This window comes from Ammodytes marinus (genome assembly GCF_949987685.1).
Source record: "Ammodytes marinus genome assembly, chromosome: 24".
NCBI lineage: Eukaryota > Metazoa > Chordata > Actinopteri > Uranoscopiformes > Ammodytidae > Ammodytes > Ammodytes marinus.
This window is the reverse complement of record NC_137228.1, coordinates 12,703,968-12,717,507: the sequence shown is the minus strand read 5'-3', so window position 1 is coordinate 12,717,507 and position 13,540 is coordinate 12,703,968. Positions and strand designations below refer to the sequence as shown.

At 39.0% G+C, this 13,540-nt stretch overlaps 1 protein-coding gene across 1 annotated transcript; it reads left to right on the top strand.

Moving 5' to 3' along the window:
• The first annotated feature begins 7,118 nt into the window (after positions 1–7,118).
• LOC307269706 (sorcin-like) lies at positions 7,119–12,605 on the top strand. Its single transcript, XM_080052714.1, has 8 exons — positions 7,119–7,263; positions 8,623–8,877; positions 9,471–9,540; positions 10,279–10,322; positions 10,839–10,986; positions 11,215–11,328; positions 11,455–11,513; positions 11,599–12,605. The coding sequence occupies exons 1-8, from the start codon at positions 7,240–7,242 to the stop codon at positions 11,623–11,625; spliced, it is 741 nt and encodes a 246-aa protein (XP_079908840.1). The 5' UTR covers positions 7,119–7,239; the 3' UTR covers positions 11,626–12,605.
• Positions 12,606–13,540: the final 935 nt, after the last annotated feature.

The window sequence follows — 13,540 nt, the reverse complement described above, 5'->3', positions numbered from 1 at the left end:
GCTACCTAACACATAGGTAGCACAAAAAAAACCTATACGTTAGGTAGCACAAAAAAAAAACTAACTAACAGATAGGGTTTTTTTTTTGTGCTACCTAACGGGTTTTTTTTGTGTGCTACCTATGTGTTAGGTAGCACAACAAAAAAAAAGCTTTGTCAAGTTCCACCGTGATGAGGTCACGCTGATGTCATCAGGATTTGGGATTGAGAATTCTTATATTTTTTCCGCAGAAACCCGTTGTGACAAACTGGAGGCATGGAGTCTGAAAGGCTTTGGATTTCATAAAGCATTGAGGTTTTCAGGAAAGAGTTGCATCGTGGGAGACTAATTAGATCAAGACTTTTTAGAGCTCAACCCACATGAGGTATTAAAAGTCACCATGGGTGTTTGATTCCATTTTCTACAGTGGAGGAAATAAGTATTTGTCCCCTCACTGATTTTGTAAGTTTGCCCACTTACAATGAAATGAACGGTCTATAATTTTAAAGCTAGGTTTATTTTAACAGTGATAGACAGAATATCAAAAAGAAAATCCAGAAAATCACATTAAATTATAGAAATTATTTTGCATTACGTTGAGTGAAATAAGTATTTGAACCCCTATCAGAACATTGCTTAGTACTTGGTGGAGAAACCTTTGTTGGCAAGTACAGATGTCAGACGTGTCTTGTAGTTGATGGTTTGCACACATCTCAGGAGGATATTTGGACCACTCCTCTTTGCAGATCCTCTCCTAATCTTTAAGGTTTTGAGGCTGTTGCTTGAGCTTCAGTTCCCTCCCCAGATCTATTGGATTAAGGTCCGGAGACTGGCTAGGCCACTCCATGACCTTAACGTGCTTCTTCTTGAGCCACTCCTTTGTTGCCTTTGCTGTACTGTATTTTTAGGGTCATTGACCTGCTGGAAGACCCATCCACGACCCATTTTTACGGACCTGGCTGAGAGAAAGAGGTCGTCACCCAGTATTTCATGGTACATGGCCCCATCCATAGTTCCCTCGATGCAGTGAAGTCCACCTGTCCCCTTAGAAGGGAAACACCCCCAAAGCATAATGCTTTCTTTGTAAGTGGGCATACTTACAAAATCGGTGTGGGATCAAATACTTATTTCCTCCACTGTATGTTGCTGTATCAGTTCATTTGGTGGCATATGATATAAATATGGTTGAGTGTATGAAGTCACAGAGTTAACCTGCATTTATTGATGATCCATTACTGTTAGTGTTGCATTAGTTTAGCATGTTTTTTGCACCCTTGTAATAAAAGTGTTTATTCTATGTGCACTTCCCATCAACACAGTCATGTGAACGAGAGGTTTAAAGTGAATAAGTAACTAAAGGGTAACACTTTACAATAAGGTACACAAAATTGTAGTAGCTACTACATACCTACTACATAGATATGTGTTACCTACTACATAGGTTTTTTTTTTGTGTTACCTACTACATAGGTTTTTTTTGTGCTACCTAACACATAGGTAGCACAAAAAAAAAACCTGTTAGGTAGCACAAAAAAAAACCTAACACATAGGGTTTTTTTTTGTGTTACCTACTACATAGGTTTTTTTGTGCTACCTAACACATAGGTAGCACAAAAAAAAACCTATACGTTAGGTAGCACAAAAAAAAAACTAACTAACAGATAGGGTTTTTTTTTGTGCTACCTAACACATAGGGTTTTTTTTTGTGCTACCTATGTGTTAGGTAGCACAACAAAAAAAAAGCTTTGTCAAGTTCCACCGTGATGAGGTCATGCTGATGTCATCAGGATTTGGGATTGAGAATTCTTATATTTTTTCCGCAGAAACCCGTTGTGACAAACTGGAGGCATGGAGTCTGAAAGGCTTTGGATTTCATAAAGCATTGAGGTTTTCAGGAAAGAGTTGCATCGCGGGAGACTAATTAGATCAAGACTTTTTAGAGCTCAACCCACATGAGGTATTAAAAGTCACCATGGGTGTTTGATTCCATTTTCTACAGTGGAGGAAATAAGTATTTGTCCCCTCACTGATTTTGTAAGTTTGCCCACTTACAATGAAATGAACGGTCTATAATTTTAAAGCTAGGTTTATTTTAACAGTGATAGACAGAATATCAAAAAGAAAATCCAGAAAATCACATTAAATTATAGAAATTATTTTGCATTACGTTGAGTGAAATAAGTATTTGAACCCCTATCAGAACATTGCTTAGTACTTGGTGGAGAAACCTTTGTTGGCAAGTACAGATGTCAGACGTGTCTTGTAGTTGATGGTTTGCACACATCTCAGGAGGATATTTGGACCACTCCTCTTTGCAGATCCTCTCCTAATCTTTAAGGTTTTGAGGCTGTTGCTTGAGCTTCAGTTCCCTCCCCAGATCTATTGGATTAAGGTCCGGAGACTGGCTAGGCCACTCCATGACCTTAACGTGCTTCTTCTTGAGCCACTCCTTTGTTGCCTTTGCTGTACTGTATTTTTAGGGTCATTGACGTGCTGGAAGACCCATCCACGACCCATTTTTACGGACCTGGCTGAGAGAAAGAGGTTGTCACCCAGTATTTCATGGTACATGGCCCCATCCATAGTTCCCTCGATGCAGTGAAGTCCACCTGTCCCCTTAGAAGGGAAACACCCCCAAAGCATAATGCTTTCTTTGTAAGTGGGCAAACTTACAAAATCGGTGAGGGATCAAATACTTATTTCCTCCACTGTATGTTGCTGTATCAGTTCATTTGGTGGCATATGATATAAATATGGTTGAGTGTATGAAGTCACAGAGTTAACCTGCATTTATTGATGATCCATTACTGTTAGTGTTGCATTAGTTTAGCATGTTTTTTGCACCCTTATAATAAAAGTGTTTATTCTATGTGCACTTCCCATCAACACAGTCATGTGAACGAGAGGTTTAAAGTGAATAAGTAACTAAAGGGTAACACTTTACAATAAGGTACACAAAATTGTAGTAGCTACTACATACCTACTACATAGATATGTGTTACCTACTACATAGTTTTTTTTTGTGTTACCTACTACATAGGGTTTTTTTTGTGCTACCTACTACATAGGTTTTTTTTGTGCTACCTAACACATAGGTTTTTTTTGTGCTACCTATGTGTTAGGTAGTAACACAGGTTTTCTTTTTGTGTTACCTACTATATAGGGTTTTTTTTGTGTTACCTACTACATAGGTTTTTTTTGTGCTACCTAACACATAGGTAGCACAAAAAAAAACCTGTGTTAGGTAGCACAAAAAAAACCTAACACATAGTTTTTTTTTTGTTTACTGAGTGCATAGCATAGCATGGACATTTCCCTTATATGAAACATGTTTAGGCGGTGCCTCTCTGACCAGCTGCTTGACAGAAAGCCAAAAACAAATTCCTCTCATAAATGTACAGTACATCAAAGGTAAACAAAACCAAGCATCTACTGTATATGGAGAAGTGACTGTTTCAAAGTGATGAAAAGGAAAATATTAGGAATGTCTTTGGCCAAAAAAAAGAAAAGGTTTGAACAGACTAATATAATACTATTCGATACTGTAATAATACACGTAGCATACATCCACCGTTAGCTGTCAGGGCCATCCCAGGCTCCAGTTACATTTTCCAAATAAATAGAAAATCCTATAGATCTTTTCAAATCATCTGGAGCTGGAGAGGATTCTTGAACCCATGGCCGACCTAGCTTAAAGCCGGACTATACATTTGGAACAAAGAAATCAAACCTCGTCCTTCTTACAAGTAAAAGTTAAATTCTTGAGTAATAAAATGCACCCTTGCTCAATTTGATACGAGTTTTTCTGCTACAGCATCACTTGGTCTGGTGTGACGAGAAGCTTGTGGTGGCAAACGATAGATCATTTTGATACATCTGTACGAATTGCCTTATTGAGTCAGTTTTCCGACTCTTTTGTACTTTTGCTTTTCTTACACTTTATGTGAGTCACTTGTGGGTGCTGCTCAGGAGAAGCTACATAAGCTTCACTGCTATATTGCTACAGTTCAGTCTCATCCAATACACCTTTTTGCTACACTTTCTGCTAAAACATGAATATGTATCACATTTATTTTTGTAAATTACCATTATTAATATTAAATATGCACATTTTCCTATAATTCAGGTCTATTATTCTATGTTTCATGGGTCCTATTGTGTTCCTGAATTAGGTTCACGTGATACCTTACCACCGCGGCCTCAGATGACTTCACATAAACATTGAATGACCAATAACATGACAGGGGAGAAGAAGGCTAATAAAGGACTGCCATAAATACCATTCATTGCAAACACTGTATTGACATACTAATAATCATTAATAGCCTTCCTGTTTCCGTCAAGTTCCTGAAGGCAGTGGGAGAATTGTGTCACTGACTGAGGGGTACGAAGGTGAAGGATTTCGAAGGGAACAACTTTCGAATAAGAATTTCACAAGAATAAATTGTATGTTTTTTAGTCCCTCTCACACAACTAGATAAACCATATCAAGTATACTTCAGAGCAGGGTGTATATTTTAGTCCTTGTTGCCAAAAGGATGGAAGTGTTTCCTATTTGTACATACTGTAAGTGCTGATCAGTCACCGCAACAAAAAATAAATAAATGCTAAAAGCCTGTTAAAAGCTTAACAAATACAAAGCTGTGGCTTTATGAGGAATAGACATCATATTCTGCACTTGTTCCCCTCACACCGGACATCCTCAGCAAACAGATATATAGTGCATGTCTCCCCTAATGCAGCACGGCTTGTTTGAAGAGAGTTCTCTTACGTGACACTAAGATCCTTTATAGGTGTCGATATGAACACATTTGGCCTTATTGGACAAACGCAGTGTTAGTGGGATGAGTCAGGGAAAATAACCCAGGGGAAGTCAATAAGAAAGGAAGCATACATTGATGCATTACAGAGACTGAAAGAACTGTTTTTTTTAAAAATGTGTGCACAATTGTTTCTTAGTGGGTTATTTCTTGTATCTACAATGATGTGGGAAATAGTTTAGTGAATAACGTGTGGAAATTGCTAATGCATGACTCATTGCTTTGGTTCTTATATGCAACAATATTTTAATACAAATGTCTCTGTGTGATTTTCATGATCAAGGGCAACACTGAGTCAAATGTTGCACAATAATGGAGCTGAGGTTAAGCGTGTAGTAGTTCGTCACACAATACTGTTCATGCCCTGCAAAGGATGCTGGCTATTTGCACTTGAAAATCATCCGACTGTTTCTTAGAAAACGTCCAATGTTTATTCACAGGGATAAACAGAGGTGCATTGGACAGATGGGTGTTACGTATCGGGGCTGTAATGGCGTTCTTGGCTTGATATCGACAGATATTGTGTGGGTAAAAGTGTGTGAGGGGGAATCACTGCTGTTAGAAAAATGGGTCAGTGCGTCTGTTAACATCCTCTATAGCGATGTGTGAATGTGGCTGTACCGACGGACACTTTAACCAATCTGCCATTACTTTTACTTCTGTTATTTTAAATGTATATTCCGTTGAACATAGGCTACAACAAATACCAAAAGAAAACAAAGAAACAAAGGAAAAAGCAGCATATGCATAAAACCAAAAAAAATAATGCACTTAAGTACAATTTTGAGGTATTTTATTTCAATTGAATAGTATTTTATGAAGTTATCATGCATTTTTCTTTATGCATAACTTCCAAATCTGTTTAGTAGTAAAACTTAATAAAAGTACAATATTTCCCTCCAAAGTACTGAAGTAGAAGTACAGGGTAATATATATTGAATATATACTCAATTAAAAAAACAAGTACCTCAGAATTGTTCTGAAATACAATAATTGATTACATATACATTGGTTTTACTTTCCACCACTTTCAACGTGAGTAAATAACACTTCTACATGTTAACAGGAGTATGATGATATATTTACCTTCATGGCTGCAAGTGTATTTTCCCCCAAATGAACCTGCAGCACCACTCACTCTAATCTTAACCGTTACAGCCGGGGTTTTGCTATCTGAGTGTTGGCACGCTCTTGTGGTTGGAGTCGGTTGACACCTCTGCTTCCCACAGCAGATGTTTGCTTAGGTCTGAGCCTTGAGACACCACAGAGCTCGAAAGTAAGTTAATGCATCCTCTCGTGTATTTCCTCTGATTTCTTTTTGGTTTTTTTCACTGAGGGGTGAAGTATAGTGCAAATGTGGGTCCTTTAAAATCACTTACAGGGCTGCATATTCTCACTTTATAACTTTGAGTAGGCTACGTTCCTATTGCAGATAAATGACTGCCTGGTACGTAGAAATACATCATTTGTGAGTTTTTCATGTTTGATCAATTGCTTTGTGAGGATAGATATGATCTGATCTGAAAGTGCAGTGGAAAATTATGAATTTCCCCCACTTTTTAATTTAAATATAATTTGTATTTGTATTTATTTCCTACTTGTGTTGATATGTACAGTATATGTTAAGCCCTCTGATTTGCATCTATGTTGTGATCCTTTTTGGTTTGTTTATATGGCACGAGGAAAAGTATCAAGCGCACCATCTAGTGGTGAGCATAGGTGGTGAGTGGAAGCCATGCAGGACAAGCCAAAATAGTTAACCTAACATTTAAAAGCTAAGGACACATTAACTGGGCTTCATTGACAACTCGTTGAGTATACGCATTTGTACAGTCAATTTGTGCGATTAAAATGGTCATGAGTAGGCTACGATATAACTTTATATAACATAGACAGCGTACGTCCCTGGAGGACATTTTCCGGAAATTCTTCAATGATAAGTTAAAATACTGGGAAAGTAGGGACTCTTCACTTTATTGCAAGTAGGCCTACAAATGTTAAGCTGGCCCACCTTACCAAGGTAAGATTCGTCGAAAAGTGTGCATAAATGTGTTAATAGCTTAGTCAATTTTTTAATGTTTATTTTTACATAGTAGCATATATCTTACATTCCACAATTTGAGTCCCCCCGGCTTGTACCGATCTTCCTCATCCCATTGGTTATCCGCGCATCAGTCAACGCATTTTTGACAGCTTTAGCCAGCTCGGGTGTAGCCTGGTCCAACCCATGATCCAACCAGACCATCGTACTTCATTTCATTTGTACGGGAGACTACCGGGAAAATGAAATTTGAGCGGAAGTAGGTAGGCGGGCGGAGCCAGGCTAGCTCGGATGTGATGTAGCAACTGTTTCAGACTTATCGGAAGTTACAGCCGTGTAAAACAGAGTAATCCCGAACTATCCATTTTTGGAAGTATTAAAACTAATCTATTTCACCACATGGCTTATCCGGGTTTCGGCGCGGTAAGTAATTGACTAGTAATAGTTGGTGTATAGTGATAAACTGGCTACTTTGGCTAGCAGAGTTAGCTAGCCTGGTGCCTGTTGTGAATTATCGGAAATGCACCGCAACAACTAGAAGGGCTTTTCCAGGTTACTTCTTCCTGTATCCGCTAATTGTGATTTTTTTCCTTGTGTCATTTGTAAATTATGAGCGCGATTATCCTTCCCAGTTTAGTAAACATTGACTCCGAGTCCTAACTAAGAAAAATGTCTTCCGGGATATTGAAATTCCTGAAGATTAGATTCAGAAAAAGGCTTGGGTACTTTAAAGATCCTCGAAAGCACAGATGCTTCAATTTTAGAACAGCTATTTATATATAGAAAGAAAATATACGAAATAATGTGTTATAGTCTATGCAAAAATATTTGGTACACAATATTAATAACACTATAACAGCAATGCAAGACTGCAATATAATATAAAATTGGAGGCTAGACCCACAGTTGGATATGTTTAGCAAAGGCCCCTTTAAAGCGTCCACACTATTATAATGTATTTGGTATACAGAATGCGTATATTGGATATTGGTATATTATACGGAATATTCCCTTGTTAAGCTATGTCTTTGAGTGAATGCACTCACCCTGGAAATCATTACTTGATTTGAGGGACCAAAGTCAAACACTATTCTTATTTTATTGTCTGGAATAAAGCTAATAAACTTAAGGAACTTCCCTAGTTAAAAAGCAGTTTCACTTATAGGTTTTTGAATAGATATATAACTCTGTACTGTGGCTACACCCCCTCAACGCCCTCCTTCCAGCGCTGAATCAGCCAATAGCAGGCCTCCAAAGGTCGGCGGGGTCAGCGCTGCCTCGCATCCGATTCAGACACCAGTCAATAGAATGTCAAAGTGTGCATGCTTTTGCATATTGAAACACAAAGAGATGTATTATGTTTGGGATAGTCTTCATAAATATCATATGAGTTAAAGAATAAAACGGTAACCAACATTTGTAATGGGCCTATAACTTGGTTGTATTTTACTACTAGATGCATGTTTAATTGTTTCTGTTTTACTGGCATGTTCTCATATTCAAAAATATTCTTTACAATTGATATAGTTGTATGAAAGTTTGTCGATCATGATTATATCCACATTGAATACATTTGTGTTCTATGTAATGTGTGCATTGGGGGTCAGACTTTGAATCTGTCATTAATTTAACAGATAGTCATATTTCCAAAATGTTATAAAATGTTAATCCTCTAACCTCTAGAACACTTTGACAACATTTAGGACTTGAAGTGTGAACTCATTGAGGAGGAGCATTGGTTGGTTCTTAACATCCCGTCTTTCCTCTCTGATCCCTCCATAGTATGGGGGTCCGATGCCAGGCATGCCGGCCCAGGGGATGCCAGGAGGGCACATGGGAGGGCCCATGCCCGGGCACATGGGAGGCCCCATGCCCGGGCACATGGGAGGCCCCATGCCCGGGCACATGGGTGGGCACATGGGCGGCGCTCCACCCCAGGGGGGATATGGAGGAGGATACCCGGGAGCGTATGGCGCCCCGCCACAGGCCGCCGCCAATGACCCAATGTGGGGCTACTTCACAGCCATCGCAGGCCAGGTACGTGTGTGGACAGCAAATAGTTGAATATATTCTAATCTACATGTAGCCTTTTATAAAAGCCACTTGCACGCAGTTTTATTTGTATAGCCCAATATCACAAAGCCCCTGCGTTCACTTCCACATTTCAAGTTCAGACAAGAACATGAAATCCTCCATTTCAGGTTTTAATGAAGCCTGGTGATTGAGGGATATCGGGGCTCTGCCTTAACTTGAATCCTTTCAGATGAGATTATGAAATCGTCATGGAAACTAAGGGGGAATTCTGAGTTGGAATTTGATTTTGGACGTGGCACGGAAAAATGCACGGTTCAATGAAAAACTATTCATTTGTTCAATCCATCCAAATCTAAATGACAAATTATTAATTAAAGATGACTTAACCGAGACCTTTTGCCATTAAAGTTGCTTCAGACTCTCTGCATATAGCACACAGTACTTAAGTGGTGGCATACACACTTGGTGATTTTTGTGTGTGTGTGTTTCTTTGCTCTCATTAAGTAACACTGGAGCAGCAGGCCATTCTGCTCAGTATGTTGTCTATTCTTCTGAGAGTCACACACCACTGACTGTCGCTCCTTTGCTGTGTACAGGACGGTGAGATCGATGCAGAGGAACTCCAGAGGTGTCTGACCCAGTCTGGTTTCACTGGCAGCTACACCCGTAAGTCCACTGACTCCCTTTCCTTCCACTAAAGACTACTGAATAACACCACACTGCTTTGAGTTATCTAACAGCACTCAGTTAGGTTGAATTCAGTCTTGAGTTGTATCCTGGCAGCTATGCAGTGCATGCTGGGTAGTAGTAGTATGCCATGGCTGAGGTCTGTTTCACCAGATTTGCAACGCGCAAGCTCCAGTTTGTGAAACCACCATAATATTAGTGATGTGCAGCACTTGCAAAAGTTAGCAAGGGGAAGTGAGTAAGGTCCTCTTAAACCACTGTTAATACGCACACTTTTATACAGTGACAGGTGACCAGTTTGTGTGTCGTTGAATGTGAAAGTTATAAAACAACGAGCACTATATCTTTGACAATTCTACACATTGTCACATATCTGGTGCTGATTGGATCCTTATTAACTCAGCTGCCATCAAACACTCTTTAAAAAAATATATTTTAAGCAGGTGTTAAAGGCTTTAAACTAAAGTCATATTTAAGAGTGTTCAGAGTTTTTGCTAACTTCTCTGGAGCAAACTTTAACACTTTATCTAAGGATGTTAGTGAACATGCCCCGAGATAGGAAAGCAGGTTGTGCAGCTACTGTCCCTTTATTTACATTTTGGTTTTACATTCTTTTAAATGACTGCAGTTTAGATGTGTCCGACCATCACAGTAGTACTTTGATGTTCTCCTTTGAATAAAAATGCTTTAAGTTTTTTTTTCTCTCTCTCTTCCCAGCATTCAGCCTGGAGACGTGCAGAGTCATGATCGCCATGCTTGACGTATCCTTTCCGTTCTACCATTGTAAAAGACCTACTTCACCGGTGGAAATATGAAGGTGTATTGAACTCTGAGATCCTATGTAGTATACGTGCAACTATTTTAGAAAACGGTTCATCCAAGCCTGAGAAAAAGCAGAAAGAGTGTTTTATGGTCTCACTGTCTAACCCTACATTTTCCTATGTGTGACATCACGCGTAGGGTTAGGATTAACAGGACAGCTGGGCCAAGGGAAGACTGAGGGAAGAAAAACCTCATTCATTATATTATAATAGTGATTTTATTATGATAGAACGCCGGTTCAGTATGGGTGAAGTATTCCTTTAAGCTAAAAAAATACTACTGTGTTTTCTCTACTCTAATGTGAGTGTATTGTCCACCATCCCTGTCTCCCATTCCATTCATACTCATTGTTGAGATGTGTTTACAGTAGGCGTGGTTCACAAAACGAACCAGCTTTACCAGATGCTCTCATCATTGTCTGCAGTTGATTTAAAGCTTAACCAAACGTCCACTAGAGGGACTTCACGGGCAAGATGGGCTTCAACGAGTTCAAGGACCTGTTCGCCGCTCTCAACGGCTGGAAGCAGAACTTCATGATGTTTGACCAGGACAGGAGTGGAACGGTGGAACCTCACGAAATGAGCCAGGCCATCAACTCTATGGGTAACAGCCCTAACATGATGGATATTTATTTCTACTTTTTTTTGGTGGTATGACATTTCAATAATTTGCCAGTGAAGTTTTATATATTATATTATGGCTTTACAGTCATGTCAAGTATGTTGCTTTTTTGACCTTCAGCACAACAGGAAACTGGTTTCATTCATAGCTCACCACAAGGCCACCACAATAAAGCTAAGTGAAATGTTTTCCCCTGCGCTTTATCTAAAGGCTACCGCGTCAGCCCCCAGACCCTGAATGCCATCATCAAGCGCTACAACAAAGCAGGACGCATCTTCTTTGACGACTACGTGGCCTGCTGCGTCAGACTGCGAGCTCTCACAGGTAAGAAAAGACTGTTGAAATGGCCTTTGTTTTCTCTGACGCACTGTGCTGTTTACCTTGGCTCGGTGCACACGGCGTTGTAAAAAAGATAATGTTTATTGGAATACTCCCTTCTTCCCGTTACAGAAAACTTCAAAAGGAGAGACACCATGCAGCAGGGATCTGTCAACTTCCAGTATGATGACGTGAGTCCATCTCTCTCAACCTAGTATTTCCTGTTGTGTTGACTCTTGATTGACACCCACTTCCTTTGTCACTCTCCTCCCCCAGTTCATCTTGTGCACAATGGCCATCTGAGCGTTGCCATGCGACCCACACCAAGAGGCCAGGGAATTCTACGAACCAATCAGTGGTGGCCTCCGGACCACTGCCTCACAGGAATTCATAAAGGGAGGGGCCAGTATGTATGTTTGTTAGATGGAGTTGCCATGAGCCGCAAAGGGAAAAGTACCCCTGCTTGTAACGCTTGCTGTAATGCTTTTTGTCTTGTACGTCACAAAGGGTCGTGCTGACAGTATGTATCCACATTAGAGGGGAATATAATCAAATGTCATAGGAGAATATTTTACATTTCTGTGTCTTGTAAAGTCCTAATGTGTAGGATTTGTCTTTCAAAAATAAAAGTTGCGAACAGATCAGACAATTTAGACAACATAATTTGTTGTAAACGCAACAAATTTACTAGCGGGAAACAGTGGAGGAATTAGTCTTGTACTAGTTTGTTTAATATGCGTCTGAGTCTCATTTTGGAATGAAACTTTGCCAGTGCAAAGTGAACATAAACTGTAAGGATCTTCTGACCTGTGAGACACCTATTGTGCCATTACAATCTCTGAATATACACTCCTAATATATTAAAACCATTTAAATCATCAGGATGTTTGACTTACTTTTACACTGAGCTATATACATGTATGCTATTCTATTTTTTCTCGTGCATAATTTTTTGCTCAGGAAAACTTTTGTTTCAAAGAACTTAACTACATTAGAGCATAGATGCATAATACAATTGATGTTTAACTTGATAACATGCCAAAGTGACTGTGAGCTTATAGAGACGTACTCTGATACCTGTTATTAATGATGCAGAAATATTAAAGTATTTTCATATAGCTACAGTATGTTCATATGCCTGAGATTTTGCAGCTTTTAGTTTTTTTTTCAGTTTATACACAGTTTTGCACTTGAATGGATTGCAGTGAAGTCAACCTCTGCACATCACCATTTATGTTGTAAAGATCGTATTTTGTTACTCAATAAACACTTCTTAATCAGTATGCATTCTGTTTTATTAATTTATACAATTGCGCATGTTTTCCCCCAGTCTATTTACACAACATATTTAATTTCTTTAAATATAGTTAAGAACGGAAACATTCAAATTAGCTGTTAAGTGTTGCATTGTATAAAATACAGTGGCAAACATTTAAAAAATGCATAAAAACAATTGTGAACAGCACTAGATTTAAAAAGTGACATTTATATCCAGTACAGCACGTTTTTTTTCCTTCTAATCTATGTGCAAAAGTTTGCAATTCCCATGAAAGTTCAGTAGACACCTCTTCAGGCGCAGGACGTGGACATGTTAAGGGGCTAGCAAATTTTGTTCTACATCTGTGCTCCAGAAAGAAAGCTTATCAAAGAAAACTGTAACATGTTGCCTTTCAACACACTATTAAAGTTTAAGGGGGAAAAGTCAATAAAGAAATGATATGAAAATCAATGTGCAATATATCAAATCAAAACAACCGTTTGACAGTGTACAGTCAATTAAGCACACAGCTTGAAGTGTTGCTTGCTACATTGAGAGGCTATGCATTGCATTTGTCATCTTCCCATCAGCAGTCAACACCACTCTAACATCAGGGAGTTTTTAAGAACAAAGAAAGAGTACATAGAAAAATAATGGCAAATTAAATACTTTAGTTTTAGAAAAATAGGCCTAACCCTTATTTTCAAATCTCTCTGGATGAGTGATGCGTATAAATACATGTCACACGCAGCTGATTGAGACCTTTTTATAATTTAGTCAAGTCCAGTCTCCATGCAATACATGAGCTTGTGTTGGAGTTTGTGTTGATAGAAAACTAAAATGACTAATTCATTTTGTTCATGCAGTTCAGCCTAAAACGGTCCGGTACATTTACATCTGTGGCGGTAGAGAAGCGGGTTTCAGTTGCAATGGATTGATGGGGTTTTTAAAGGCTACAGC